The 16,258-nt window shown below is 42.8% G+C and overlaps 1 protein-coding gene across 1 annotated transcript in view; it reads right to left on the reverse strand.

Annotated features, from left to right (window-relative positions):
* Nucleotides 1-4,509: 4,509 nt before the first annotated feature.
* LOC120027789 (activin receptor type-2B) overlaps nt 4,510-16,258 on the reverse strand; it is a 79,199-nt gene continuing 67,450 nt past the window's right edge. The window contains exons 5-11 of the mRNA XM_038972815.1: nt 15,414-15,560; nt 15,184-15,327; nt 10,445-10,593; nt 9,322-9,436; nt 7,168-7,306; nt 6,828-6,958; nt 4,510-6,665 (exon numbers count right to left, since the gene is read on the reverse strand). Coding sequence (XP_038828743.1) covers nt 6,471-6,665; nt 6,828-6,958; nt 7,168-7,306; nt 9,322-9,436; nt 10,445-10,593; nt 15,184-15,327; nt 15,414-15,560 — 1,020 coding nt within the window. The 3' untranslated portion in view covers nt 4,510-6,470. The remainder of the gene's footprint in view (nt 6,666-6,827; nt 6,959-7,167; nt 7,307-9,321; nt 9,437-10,444; nt 10,594-15,183; nt 15,328-15,413; nt 15,561-16,258) is intronic.

Genomic DNA, 16,258 nt, shown 5'->3' on the forward strand with positions numbered 1-16,258 from the left:
TCAGTAACAATCACCAGAACCATTTTGTTTCAGTTCTGCCTGATGACAAAGTGAGCTGTCAAACCTCTATACACTAACAATTTCAGTTGGGGAAAGTAGCAGACAAAGCACTTAAACGCTTTTCCATACAATACCATTTCTTTGCTGTTGGAAAAAAAAAAAGAAAAAAAAGAGGTGAGATGCTCAGAAACTAAGAGGGTTTTCACATTGTCAAGGGGTGCATGATACATGTTACACCAGTACAAACGAGGTAACCTGTTGGCATGACGAAAGTGTACACCATTATTCTGTAGTATCGACGACTATCCAGCTAGCAACACTGTTTCACGTGAGGTCTGAGGTAATTGGTTCCTGAACAACCTGGATCTAAGACTGCATCCAGAATTATAGCTGGTCACTTAAGAGTTTTTACATTAGATTATATATATGAGATTTTTTTTGTCAGGTACTAATAACAAATAAACAAAGAGGGGCACCACAGTGGTTGCTTCAGCAATGACAATGAGGAAAATAAAGGCACAACAACATCAGAACACCTCAGGTTTTCCATCCGACGCTCCCAGATAGCAATGTTGCTGATATCACATGCTGTTTATATTCCAAAACTTCACCCTTGTCATCATGAACCACAATGTGAGTATTGGTAAGAATAGATTTGACCCGATATGCAATGCAGAGCAGGCTGGTGGGAGTAGATATAGGAGGACACGCTCATTGTAATGACTGGAATGGAACCAAACACATGGAAACAACACATTTGAGACTCCGTTCAATTTATTAAATTCCAATGAGCCAATCCTCCTATAACTCCTCCCACCAGCCTCCTCTGATCCAATGCACTAAAGCTAAAATATTCATTTGGAAAGACCTGTGTTAAGTCCAGCTCCCATTCCATCTCATCCTGGCCCTAAGCTCTCAGATTTAAGACTCAACTAGAGACGGTAGAATCCTTAAAATGGCACCAGAGTAAAAAAAACAGACAATGATGAAAAAAAGAGACTAATACTTGCCTTTCCCATCGTGGCTAAAACTTTAAAACCGCCGATTGGTATTGTATAACTCATCATAACACTGACCAACAAAATAGAAAGAATTAAACCCTTAAGTTAACACTGCACAGCATATGTGATGCTCAGAGTGCATCAAGACCACTATTTGGAAAGAAACAGATTTACAATTTGAAATCTAATAGCTCACTTTGCATACCTTGCTCTCCCTCCTCATCAAATGCATCCACTTAACTCTTGAAAAAAAGGTCCTAGCAAGTCAAATCAAGGCCAACAATGTCAGATGACTGTCTCTAGCTTCTCAAATCAAAGTCAAAAGGTCAAATGGGCAGAGAAAGATTTTGTCTCTACTGTTACAAATGTTAACAGCAAAGTGAGACAACCTGGTCTCAGTGCATTTCGTATTATTCTGTATGCAAACCCAAGACAAACATTTAGTATATGTTACATTTCGTATGGTAAATTTGTGGATGTCCTTTATCCACTTCATATGATCCGTTACGAATTACAATTCGTTTTATATGTAACGAATTTGCAAAACGTATGATATGTTACGAACTCTAGCTTGATGGCTAATGTTAGCTAGTTTTGTGGTTAGGGTTAAGTTTAGGAGTTAGGTTAAAGGTTTAGGGGAAGGGTTAGCTAACATGTTAAGTAGTTGCAAAGTAGCTAAAAAGTAGTTAGTTGAAAAGTTGCTAATTAGCTAAAATGATAATGTGAGATTAAAACTCGCAACCTTTGGGTTGCTAGGCATTCATATTACACGCCCACCCATCCTACTTTCATTGTCTTATGTAACCATACCAAACGTAACATATCATACTAATTTGAGTGTCCATATTTACATTTACTATGTTAAAACTAGTTAATGAGACCAGGCTGAGAGAGAATTGGGACACATTACAACCCCCCAAAAAAATATTCAAACAAAGAATTTGGTTCCACCTCTTGCAGACTTAGGTGCAAGGGATTTGGCTACACGTTTCTCATGGTTAAAAGTCTGACTGAAAAAAAGGTGAAGGCCTATCAAAACTCAACGAACACTATGACCAAGACAATGTCTGGGGATCGACAAACCAACCTTCCTCTTGACAACAAAGCGCATTTTTCAACCAGACGTTTTGGTTGGTCACTAGCTCAAGGGCCTATTACAGTACCTATGAGGTCAGAAAGAATATGTAGAACTATTGCTGTAGATATTGCTTGCTACATTTTATATCCAAACTGGCAATTTCTTGATCCCGTTACACTTATAGCATTAATACAGTTAAAAACTGTTTTACAATAAGATTCTACATAAAACACTAACCTGATCATTTGACACAGACATAACCTTGATTTGCTAACAAGGCATTGAAATCAAACCAATAGCTCCGTCCTGGTTAATGATAAAATGGTGTGAAGTTAATCCAGAGAAAATAAAAAGTGCCATACGAGTGTGCTTCCTTATTGTTTTCTTGCTCTCTAACACAGGGAAAGAGGGGCTCCTTGAAAAGTAGTCTCTTTACAGACCCAAATACTTGTTAAAGTTCTCTAACCACAAAAACTTAAAATGACGCTAGCTATGGTTTCACTTATTCAAAGCAACATGGATCGCAGAAATCCGCAGGCCCACGTCAAACACTGGGGTTCATGATGACAAGAGGTTGAAGTCATGAGTCTGTCCATGAGTGCAACTAAAACACACTGAAACCCTCTGCTTTACACACAGGTGTAACGCTGCTGAGAGATGTCAAACCTTAAAACGTATGGCACAGTGAACAATAACTTATAACAATAGCTTTCTTCTGTAAGGTGTAGGGTTAAGGAGCTGAGGCCACTGCGGTGCCTCTTGTCAGTCAACGTGTGATGAGATGGGGACGAGAATCCAGGGACAATGACCCCCACACCCCCCAAGGTGCTACCAAATCAAACATCAACCAAGAAAATATTACTTTATGCTTTAAAAAGTTAGAATGCTATAAATCGAGAGAGAAACTAATTTGGAGACACATTGCTTTGTATAAGGAAATTCAATGATATCTCTTGGTATTCATTTAGTCTTTTCCGTAAAAATGCTTGCTTTTTTCATCACGGAATGGGATAAGTCATTAAATACATTTTAAAAGCAATGACAAACCCAAGGTACACTATATAGGCAGAAGTATGTGGACACCCCTTCAAAACCCGTTGCTGACAGGTGTAGAAAATCGAGCACTCAGCCATGCAATCTCCATAAACAAACATTGGCAGTAGAATGGCCTTACTGAAGAGCTCATCAAATTTCTGCCCTGCTAATGTGAAGTCGAAACGTCTAGGAGCAACAACGGCTCAACCGCGAAGTGGTAAGCCACACAAGTTCACAGAATGGGACCGCTGAGTGCGGAAGTGCGTAAAAATCGTCTGTCCTTGGTTGCAACACTCACTACCAAGCTCCAAACTACCTCCGGAAGCAACGTCAGCACAATAACTGTTCGTCAGGAGCTTCATGAAATGAGTTTCCAAGGCCGAGCAGCCGCACACAAGCCTAAGATCACCATGCAAAATGTGGTGGAGTGTCGGCTGGAGTGGTGTAAAGCTCAACGTAATTGGACTCTGGAGCTGTGGAAACACATTTTTGGGGTGATAAATCACGCTTCACCATCTGGCAGTTCGACGGACGAATCTGGGTTTGGCGGATGCCAGGAGAACGCTACCTGCCCGAATGCATAGTACCAACTGTAAAGTTTGGAGGAGGAATAATGGTCTGGGGCTGTTTTTCATGGTTCGGGCTAAGCCCTTTAGTTCCAGTGAAGGGAGATCTTAACGCTACAGCATACAATGACATTCTAGACGATTCTGTGCTTCCAACTTTGTGGCAACATTTTGGGGAAGGCCCTTTCCTGTTTCAGCATGGCAATGCCCGCATGCACAAAGCGAGGTCTATACAGAAATGGTTTGTTGAGATAGGTGTGGAAGAACTTGACTAGCCTGCACAGAGCCCTGACCTCAACTCCGTTGAACACCTTTGGTATGAATTGAAAAACCGACCTCACCAATGCTCTTGTGGCTGAATGGAAGCATCGATGTTCCAAAATCTAGTTGAAAGCCTTCCCAGAAGAGTGGAGGCTGTTATAGCAGCAAGGTGGGGACCAACTTCATATTAATGCCCATGATTTTGGAATGAGATGTTTGACGAGCAGGTGTCCACATACTTTTGGCCATGAAGCATATAGGGGTATGGGGTATGCAAAAATATTACAGGTCAGACACGATGATGGTGGTGGGTGGATATTCGTTTTTTGTGAGGAAAAACCAAATACAGGTTCAATGTTCCTTTAGGTAATGGAGAGGAAAAGACAAGTTGGGAAAAGTCAGCAGAAATTATGAATAATGCTCAGGTGTCATACTGTATATAGGTAGAATTCTACAACTGTATACAGCTATTTACAAGATTTTCTTTCATTTATACAACATGACATGGTACCACTTCTTTAAATGATTTTGGACATTTTATCTTCCAAAATTCCTTAATCACAAAAGCCCCCCCCCCCCCCCCCCCAAAAAAAATCACATTAAAACATACTTACTACAAGTCAACACAACTAACAAAATATATAACAGAACTCATATACATTGAAAAATCTGAGGTATTTCTGGTTTGAGGTGGTCTGTGGTTCATGAACAATATATATATTTTTTTGTGTTTTAGTTTTCTGATCTATTTTTACTAGATTTTATTGTTTGTGTTGTTCTCTTTCACATCGGAAGCCTTGTCATCCCTACCAACGTACTTCTGCTCTTGTATGCACGTTTAGTTAAATCTACTGAGATTTGTATGTGTAATGCACAGGGGGAAAAAAATGGAACACAGAAATATATTCATCTTTGAGCTGAAACAGCAGCATTGTAGACATTCACTGTTACATTATGGCATACGGAAATGTTGCGTGTAACTTTTCTCTTCTAATGAACGAGAACGTGTAACCAATCTGAATGAAGTGAAGTTTAAAATTGGTTGTTACGCTTGGTGCCCTGTCGAAAACCTTTCTACAATGCAGGACCTACCCGGTCAAAACTCTAAGTTTGGTCCCTGTGAGAAAGAGGTAAATAACGAAGGTACCAGGCAGTGACGCTTCAACTGTACTCCGCCCTCCCTCTCGACACTAGTGAAGGATATAGGCTTTTGCTGAGGCCTAAGATGGTCCTTCTGTGGATAGAGTCTAGGTCCTTAGCTCCCAATGTCCAATACACTCACTGAAACAAAATAAGAAATAACAGAAAAAAAAGGGAAACATTTAACTCATCTTCAGCTGTTTACGGCTGAAACTTTCTTTTCATGGTCTTAACTTCCATCCCTCTCCGCTACACATTCAGTCACTCTCACTGCACAAATAGTCACAAGCAAACACACACGCATTCATTCTCACACCCAAAATGCATACAAATCTTCACCATGGTCATGCACCTATTGTGGTTTTACAAATTTTCACCATAGTCTGGCACCTATTGTTTTTGTAGTTTGTTTGGGCATCCTTCAATGTTTAGACCATTTTGATCTCAGCTAAAAAGGTTTGAACCATGTCAGAAAAACCCCTCTCATCAAAGTCTGCCCCCACCCTACCCATCAAAGGCAGCGGATGTGGCTCTCGCTCTACTTTACGGGACGCGTTGCGATATCACCTTAAATCATCATCTCCTGCCCCCTTGAGACTGGTTACCTGAGTAGTAGCTCCGTACCAAACAAAATGCATTATCCAGATGCTGTGGGAAGCAAGCCATTTTCTTTTGAACTTTTCAACATCCACTGATTAATATGCTATAGTCAACCCCAGTCAGAGTCACCGGTAAGAATATAGCAAAATCCTAAATGAAACGAGTCCAGTTGCCTTCCACTTTTCCCTGTGTTCTAAAGACACCCGTTAGTTCCGAAGGTTTGTATAGCACGCTGTCGGAAAAGGAAAAGTTTTCTGAAAACTAAAATCCCTTGAGGAAGGTTAGTTGTGTGTAAGTCTTAATGTTCATATAAGGTTTTTGCAGCATTGATGTATTGTCCAACATGGTAGATGGTTGCTTAGTTGGTTGGTTTTGTCACAGGCAATCCTGTCCAGAAGACAGAGAGGAATAAACTAAACCCAAATAAACGGCTGAGAGCTGAAAACGGTTGAGGTACCTGCACCTTGTCAGCATTCATAAGTCGGCACCTGAATGCACTACTGAGATGTCAATTTCGTTTTTTTTTTTGTAATTATTTTTTTCTTGTCTTCTTGATAAAAACACAGTAGAGAAGAAGTGTGCTGGTAATATTGATCCGATTGGAAAGAAAATAACAATAAAAATCAATTAAAAAAAAGATGTCAGGATAAAACAGCAGCTGCATTCATGTTTTTTTTTTTTCTGAGATCGGCTGAAGCTGAAGAAGAACAAGACAAGGCTGTTTTGTTTGCTTGCATGTTGTCGCTCTGCGTTGGGTGGGTGGGTGTTGGTAGGGACAGGGGTTTGGGCTCAGATACTGGACTCTTTGGGTGGCAAGTCCACGTTGGTGACAGAGGTCACCATGGAGACCAAGCAGTCTGAGGTAGGGGGGCTGGTCAGCCGGCGGATCTGCGAGATGCGCTCCTCCACGCAGCCGGCCGAAAGCCGCGCCTCGGCGTCATGGTCCCAGCACTCCTCTATTGTCTCACACATCGACTCTAGGCCCTGCGAGACACATCAGAGGACAGGAACATCTCAGCACTTAACATCATGTTGCAGGCCTGGGTGACATATTGTGGGAAATGTGAATCAAAACTGTACTGCTGTAAGGACATCCCAGTATTGACCCACTGCTCTCTGCGTTGGAGACAAAGCGAGAATACTCACAGCGTGTTTGAGCCAGCAGTCCTTGAAGACCGGTCTCATCTTTTTGTGGACCACCACATCCTGTAAGTCCTCCAGGGACGGGTGCTGGCCAATCTCCTCCTCAAACGGCAGCATGTACTCATCCACTGGGTCTGACCATACAACACAACAGCAATATCTTAGCCTGGAACCTCAACAGGCTATGCTACGTCGTTACCCACAAGCTATCAACATTTATGTGTACTCATTTGTCAATTACACTGCATTAAAAGTTTTCAGCCTGATTCCAATGTGGTATGATTGACGATAAATCAGCAAGTATGATCCTGTGTGTGCGTTTGGGTGTTAGTGTGTGACTCACCGTCGGCCGCCTTGCAGCGCGACACCAGCTCCCACAGCACCAGGCCCATGGAGTACATGTCTATCCTGAGGAAGGCATCCCGCTGAAAGTTAATGGCCCCTTCCAGGACCTCCGGCGCCATGTAGCGCCTGGTACCCACCTGCACGACGGACAAGACACTGTCAGACTAGGTCCCCTACACACTCTCACACACTCACGCACTTCCTTTTCCATATTGCGTGACTACATGAGCTAGCTTTAAAACAGTGTCTCTATGATGTTTTTTGTTCATAAACTCAGCAAAAAAAATAAAAGTCCCTTTTTCAGGACCATGTCTTTCAAAGACAAATTCGTAAAAATCCAAAGAACTTCACAGATCTTCATTGTAAAGGGTTTAAACACTGTTTCCCATGCTTGTTCAATGAACCATAAACAATTAATGAACATGCACCTGTGGAACGGTCGTTAAGACACTAACAGCTTACAGACGGTAGGCAATTAAGGTCACAATTATGAAAACTTAGGACACTAAAGAGGTCTTTCTACTGACTCTGAAAAACACCAAAAGAAAGATGCCCAGGGTCCCTGCTCATCTGTGTGAACGTGCCTTAGGTATGCTGCAAGGAGGCATGAGGACTGCAGATGTGGCCAGGGTAATTAATTGCAATGTCCTAACTGTGAGACGCCTAAGATAGCACTACAGGGAGACAGGATGGACAGCTGATTGTTCTCGCAGTGGCAGACCACGTGTAACACCTGCAGAGGATCGGTACATTCGTACATCACACCTGCGGGACAGGTACAGGATGGCAACAACAACTGCCCGAGATACACCAGGTACGCACAATCCCTCCATCAGTGCTCAGACTGTCCGCAATAGGCTGAGAGAGGCTGGACTGAGGGCTTGTAGGCCTGTTGTAAGGCAGGTCCTCACCAGACATCACCGGCAACAACGTCGCCTATGGGCACAAACCCAGCGTCGCTGGACCAGACAGGACTGGCAAAAAGTGCTCTTCACTGACAAGTCGCAGTTTTGTCTCACCAGGGGTGATGGTCGGATTTGCATTTATCGTCAAAGGAATGAGCGTTACACCGAGGCCTGTACTCTGGAGCGGGATCGATTTGGAGGTGGAGGGTCCGTCATGGTCTGGGGCGGTGTGTCACAGCATCATCGGACTGAGCTTGTTGTCATTGCAGGCATTATCAACGCTGTGCGTTACAGGGAAGACATCCTCCTCCCTCATGTAGTACCCTTCCTGCAGGCTCATCCTGACATGACCCTCCAGCATGACAATGCCACCAGCCATACTGCTCGTTCTGTGCGTGATTTCCTGCAAGACAGGAATGTCAGTGTTCTGCTGTGGCCAGCAAAGAGCCCGGATCTCAATCCCATTGAGCACGTCTGGGACCTGTTGGAGCGGAGGGTGAGGGCTAGGGCCATTCCCCCCAGAAATGTCTGGGAACTTGCAGGTGCCTTGGTGGAAGAGTGGTGTAACATCTCACAGCAAGTACTGGCAAATCTGGTGCAGTCCATGAGGAGGAGATGCACTGCAGTACTTAAAGCAGCTGGTGGCCACACCAAATACTGACTGTTACTTTTGATTTTGAACCCCCCTTTGTTCAGGGACACATTATTCCATTACTGTTAGTCACATGTCTGTGGAACTTGTTCAGTTTACATCTCAGTTGTTGAATCTTGTTATGTTCATAGAAATATTTACACATGTTAAGTTTGCTGAAAGGACGTTCCTTTTTTCCTGAGTTTAGTTAGTACGACCTTTAAAGCAGTGTCTCCATGTTGGTCTTTGTTCATAGTTAGTATGATCTTTAAAGCAGTGTCTCCATGTTGGTCTTTGTTCATAGTTAGTATGATCTTTAAAGCAGTGTCTCCATGTTGGTCTTTGTTCATAGTTAGTATGATCTTTAAAGCAGTGTCTCCATGTTGGTCTTTGTTCATAGTTAGTATGATCTTTAAAGCAGTGTCTCCATGTTGGTCTTTGTTCATAGTTAGTATGATCTTTAAAGCAGTGTCTCCATGTTGGTCTTTGTTCATAGATAGTACGATCGATTTACTTGTCAGAAATAGCTCCCTGATTCCTGTTTACGGATGAAAAGTAGTTAACTAAAATCGGGAACGGGGCGCCATTTGGGACAGACTGATGGTGACCCACTCACCTGGCCATGAGTGTCCCCTGGGGGCTTGCCCGGCTCGAACCGCACCGCCAGCCCAAAGTCTCCGATGATGGCCGTCAGGTCCGTCCGCAGCATCACGTTCTTACTCTTGAAGTCCCTGGAGAGGAGAAGGAAAAGAGGACGGGGGGTCAGTGATGTTGTAGAGTAGGGCTATTGAACGACACGGCAGCAGGGCTATTGAACGACACGGCAGCAGGGCTATTGAACGACACGGCAGCAAGGCTATTGAACTATATGGCTCGAGGGAAAAACTGGGTCATGTTTAGTAGGGCACAACGTAGCAAAAACTGTTGCGGCAGAAAACAGAAAAGCGTTTTTCTTATCGGACAAGTTCAGGTAATTTCAAAACGTTGCCTGCCTACTGAACCAGACCCTGCTTTTCTTTTCTACCAGTTCAATTAACATCAGTGATTGGTCTGAGAGTTTCCTTCCCTGGTGTCCAAGGTCTGAAAAGGACCATATAGTATTTCATTGAATAACCCTGGCTTAGAGAGATCGGATTGGCCCCACAACTGGTTTGGGATCAGTTGGCCCTTTGTCATGATCGATCTGATCATGAACTACACACAAATAAAGAAGACCCACTGCCCACAGGGAACGGTCCTGTCTAGACTTATGGCACAGTTTAATCAGAACTGAGAGACTCGCTACAAACAGGGAAAGGTCCTGTCTAGACTTATGGCACGGTCCTGTCTAGACTTATGGCACAGTTTAAATCAGAACTGAGAGACTCGCTACAAACAGGGAACGGTCCTGTCTAGACTTATGGCACAGTTTAATCAGAACTGAATTGAAGTGTTTTCCCAATGGCATAAAGTGTAAACAATTTTGATTTCCTGCGGTCAAATAAAATTGCAGTAAAGAGGTTTGAGTGCTGTTAAAAGAACAGATACCGTCAAGGATAGATCCCTCCGGATTGTAGAATGACGACACCGGGGCCCGCAGAGTGAACAAAAATGTTGCATAATCATTGCTACGGTATAGGATTACCTTAACTTACCAGATAGGTCACTGAGAAAACAGAATCGCTGCTCGAACCAGACCCCAAGTCTAATGTCTCGCATTCTCTCTCACACAAACCAGTGCTGACCTCGTGTGCCCTTACCTGTGAGCGATGGCCGGTTTGGGTCCCTCTCCTTTGTAGCGAGGAACGTCCTCGTGCAGGTAGGCCAGCCCGCAGGCCATGGTCTCAGAGATGTGACACAGCTCAGTCCAGCTGATCGCGTTCCCCTTCAGATAGTCTGTCAGGGAGCCCTGGAGTATACACACAGGCAGACATACACAGAACAAGAGGGAGGAGAGCGAGAGAGAGCGATAGAGAAAGGAAGCACGAGAGAGAAAAAGAGAAAGTGAGAAGTGGAGCAGTTAACAAGATAAAGTAAGACATCCCGAGAGCACACTAAATAACTTTTCAATGATTGAACTGGGGAAAAACAAGTGTATTTGACCGCAGAGACAGGGTTGCTATCATTCATACATAGTTTATTGTACGAGATCAATGAAGGCCAGCCACTGAGGTCTGTCAAATCGAGTGCTATTAAACTGTAGCAAAACAACTTTCGCGGAATTGAAAATTCAACAGCGAGGAAAATAAAAAGGCAATACCTCTCGTATAGGGATGGGCAGATTTATTTGAATAGCCAAACAAAAAAAGTCAAGGGGTCTAAACACTTTCCGAAGGCATTGTGTGTATATACAGTACCAGTGAAAAGCTTGGACGCCACTACTCATTCCAGGTTAATTTTTACTATTTTCAACATAGTAGAATAGAAGTGAAGACATCAAAACAATGACATAACACATATGGAATCATGAAGTAACCAAAAAAAGTGTTAAAAAAAAAATCTAAAAATATTTTATATATTTGAGATTCTTCAAAGTAGCCACCCTTTGCCTTGATAACAGCATTGCACACTCTTGAGATTCTCTCAACCAGCTTCATGAGGTTGTCACCTGGAATGCATTTAAATTAACAGGTGTGCCTTGTTAAAAGTACATTTTCTTTCCTTCTTAATGCGTTTGAGCCAATCAGTTGTGGTATACAGAAGATAACCCTATTTGGTAAAAGCCCAAGTCCAAATTATGGCAAGAACAGCTCAAATAAGCAAAGAGAAATGACAGGCCATCATTACTTTAAGACATGAAGGTCAGTCAATGCGGAACATTTCAAGGACTTAGAACGTTTCTTCAAGTGCAGTAGCAAAAACCCATCAAGCGCTATGATAAAACTGTCTCTCATGAGGACCGCCACAGGAATGAAAACCCAGAGTTACCTCTGCTGCAGAGGATAAGTTAATTTGAGGTAACTTGAGGAAATTGAAGCCCAAATAAATGCTTCAGAGTTCAAGTAACAGAAACATCTCAACATCAACTGTTCAGAGGAGACTGCATGAATCAGGCCTTCATGGTTGAATTGCTGCAAAAAAAACACTACTAAAACACCGTTAAGAAGTAGAGACTTGCTTGGGCCAAGAAACACGAGCAATGGACATTAGACCAGTGGAAACCTGTCCTTTGGTCTGATGAGTCCACATTTGAGATTTTTGGTTCCGACCGCCCCGTCTTCGTGGGACGCAGAATAGGTGAACAGATGATCTCCGCACGTGTGATTCCCATCGTGAAGCATGGAGGAGGTGGTGTGATGGTGCTTTGCTGGTGACACTGTCTGTGATTTATTTAGAATTCGAGGCACACTTAACCAGCATGGCTACTACAGAATTCTGCAGCGATACGCCATCCCATCTGGTTTGCGCTTCGTGGGACTATCATTTGTTTTTCAACAGGACAATGACCCAAAACACACCTCCAGGCTATGTAAGGGCTATTTGACCAAGAAGGAGAGTGATGGAGTGCTGCTTCAGAAAACCTGGCCTCCACAATCACCCGACCTCAACCCAATTGAGATGGTTTTGGATGAGTTGGACCACAGAGTGAAGGAAAAGCAGCCAACAAGTGCTCAGCATATGTGGGAACTCCTTCAAGACTGTTGAAAAAGCATTCTAGGTGAAGCTGGTTGAGAGAATGCCAAAAGTGTACAAATCTGTCAAAGCAAAGGGTGGCTACTTTGAAGAATCTCAAAAATATATTTTGATTTGTTTTACACTTGTTCAGTTACTACATGATTCCATATGTGTTATTTCATAATTTTGATGTCTTCACTATTATTCTACAACGTAGAAAAAAGTAACAAATATAGAAAAACCCTTGAACGAGTAGGTGTTCTAAAACTTTTGACCAGTAGAGTGAGTGTGGTTTATATAAACTCAGCAAAAAAATAAACATCCCTTTTTCAGGAACCTGTCTTTCAAAGACAATTCGTAGAAATCCAAATAACTTCACTGTAAAGGGTTTAACTTTTTTGGGATGGGGGCAGCATTTTCACTTTTGGATGAATAGCGTGCCCAGAGTGAACTGCCTCCTACTCTGTCCCAGATGCTAATATATGCATATTATTATTACTATTGGATTGAAAACACTCTGAAGTTTCTAAAACTGTTTGAATGATGTCTGTGAGTCTAACAGAACTCATATGGCAGGTGAAATCCTGAGAAAATTCCAACCCGGAAGTGGGATATCTGAGGTTGGTTGATTTTCAACTCAGTCCCTATTGAATGCACAGTAGGATATGGATCTGTTTGCACTTCCAACGGCTTCCACTAGATGTCAACCGTCTTTAGAAACTTGAATGAGGCTTCTACTGTGTTGTGGGGCTGAATAAGAGGGGAATGAGTCAGGTTTCTGGTAGAGAGCCATTTCCTGGTCATGCGCATTTACCATGATAGCGACCTGTGTTCCATTGCTTCTCTACACAGAAAGGAATTCTCCGGTTGGAACGTTATTGAATATTTATGATAACATCCTAAAGATTGATTCTATACTTAGTTTGACAAGTTTCTTCGACCTGTAATATAACTTTTTTAAGTTTTTGTCCGACGTTCACCTGGACCTACCTGCACGAGCGTTTGGATATGTGTACTAAACGTGCTAACAAAAGTAGCTACATGGACATAAATAATGGACATTATCGAACAAATCAACAATTTATTGTGGAACTAGGATTCCTGGGAGTGCATTCTGATGAAGATCATCAAAGGTAAGGGAATATTTATAGTGTAATTTCTGATTTCTGTTGACTCCAACAAGGCGGAGATTTTTTTTTCTTTTTCTGAGCACAGTCTCAGATTGCATGGTTTGCTTTTTCCGTAAAGTTTTTTTGAAATCTGACACAGCGGTTGCATTAAGAACAAGTGTATCTTTAATTCTATGTAAAACATGTATCTTTCATCAAAGTTTATGATGAGTATTTCTGTTATTTGAGGTGGCTCTGCAATTTCTCCGGATATTTTGGAGGCATTTCTGAACATGGCGCCAATGTAAACTGAGATTTTTGGATATAAATATGCACATTATCGAACAAAACATACATGTATTGTGTAACATGATGTCCTATGAGTGTCATCTGATGAAGATCAAAGGTTAGTGATTAATTTATCTCTATTTCTGCTTTTTGTGACTCCTATCTTTGGCTGGGAAAATGGCTGTGTTTTTTTTTTTTTTTACTTGGTGGTGATCTAACATAATCATATGTTGTGCTTTCGCTGTAAATCATTTTTGACATCGGACACGATGGGTAGATTAACAAGATGTTTATCTTTCATTTGCTGTATTGGACTTGTTAATGTGTGAAAGTTACATATTTCAAAAAAATATTTGAATTTCCCGCGCTGCCTTTTCAGCGGAATGTTGTCGAGGGATTCCGCTAGCGGAACGCATGTCCTAGACAGGTTAAGTTTGCTGAAAATAAATGCAGTTTATTGACAGTGAGAGGACGTTTCTTTTTTTGCTGAGATTATATATATATACACACACACACACACACACACACACACACACACACACACACACACACACACACACACACACACACACACACACACACACACACACACACACACACACACACACACACACACACAGGCCTATTTTAAATGGCAAGGCTTTGTCTAAAATGTGACATTGTTACATAGTACACCATGACATTCAACATTTTTATAAAACAGATTTTTTTTTTCTGAGTACGCCCCAAAAAAAGTAGTGCCCGGTAACCTGCACACGTTTCATAGCTTGTTGTTATTGTCGGTCAATGACAGCGGCGCTACAGTCAGAGGCTACATGTGTAGAAAGTGAAGTGGGAGATTTCTAATCAACGCAAAATTTCAATCGCAGAATTAAGTTGGCTAAATGAGAAGGAGTAGGCTGTTGTTTAATATGAATGGAGTTCACAAGGACAGGGAGCGCAGCAAAATAGCCACAATTAGCCTTGTTAGCTAGCTAGCTGGCCAGCTTAGCTGGCTAGTGTAGCTAGATAGCTTCTTTATATCAATTTGATGCAGTCAAGAGTGCACCGACAAGTTCCCATTAAAAAAAATATATACATCTTTAAAACATTTATTTTAACTATCCTGATAATGTACAAAAAAAAAAAAAAAAACTTTTAATAGTGAAATCATTTCAAACTCCCATCCCTACTCTCGGAGAAACAAAACAAAGCCTTCTAAGTGTCAATAAGTAAATAGTGGGTCTCTGTAGCAAGCTTGATATAGAAGGCTAGAGAACATCGCTAAAGCTCAGTGGTGGGACCTTGTGGGGGCTAATTGATGTAAACGAATGACCCAGACTTGAAACAGCTAGTTATACACGTCTTTGCTGAGAGATATCCCAAACTGGATGTAATAATGTCATCACTTTAACGCCCCTCCCCCTAACCTAAACCCCTCCCACCCTAACCACCCCTCACCTTAACACCTCTCCCTCCACCCCCGTTTCCCTACTCCTCCTTCTCACCCTCTGGTGGAACTCAGAGATGAGCCACAGCTCCATCTCCAGGTTGGTCCCGCGCTTCTCGGCCGCAATGTAGCGCAGCAGGTTCTCGTGCTTCATCCCCGGCGTGAGGAACACGTCCCGCTCATTCATCCACGACTGCTTATCCTGTGGGAGGACACACAAACGTTACATCAACGCTTCAGAGGGTACACAAATGGAGGGTAAGTTACATCAACGCTTCAGCCACTTACCTGAATGGGGAAGACCTTGACAGCCACGTATTCATTCATCATCTGGGCCTTCCACACACACCCGAAGCGCCCCCTTGCCTTGATCTCCAGCAACTGCAGGGGTTTAAGCCCCACCAGGGGGGAAGGAGGGGGAACTAGGCCAGGATCCTGGTAGATAAATAGGTCAGAGGTCAGTACAGGTAAACACTGGGACATTACATTCAACAAGCCTATGAGGACCGAGTGCGGCGCACAACATACTTACAACTTCTATAATAACTGGAGCTTTTATATCAAATGAAAAACTTCTAAAACTCTGTTGCAAAACAGTTTAACTTTAACAAAAAGAAATAAGCACAAGATTCTACACATGCTAAAGACTAACACTAATATACTACCAGCAATATACTAACAACAGTCCTACAGGGGGGACCTATATCACAGTGGTCCTATAGGAGGCACCTATATGACAGTGCTCCTATAGGAGGCACCTATATCACAGTGGTCCTATAGGAAGGACGTATATCACAGGGCAGCGGTCCTATAGGAGGGACCTATATCACAGGGCAGCGGTCCTATAGGAGGGACCTATATCACAGGGCAGCGGTCCTATAGGAGGGACCTATATCACAGGGCAGCGGTCCTATAGGAGGGACCTATATCACAGGGCAGCGGCCCTATAGGAGGGACCTATATCACAGGGCAGCGGTCCTATAGGAGGGACCTATATCACAGGGCAGCGGTCCTATAGGAGGGACCTATATCAAAGGGCAGCGGTCCTATAGGAGGGACCTATATCACAGGGCAGCGGTCCTATAGGAGGGACCTATATCACAGGGCAGCGGTCCTACAGGAGGGACCTATAT

Source organism: Salvelinus namaycush, chromosome 33, assembly GCF_016432855.1.
Source record: "Salvelinus namaycush isolate Seneca chromosome 33, SaNama_1.0, whole genome shotgun sequence".
Lineage (NCBI taxonomy): Eukaryota > Metazoa > Chordata > Actinopteri > Salmoniformes > Salmonidae > Salvelinus > Salvelinus namaycush.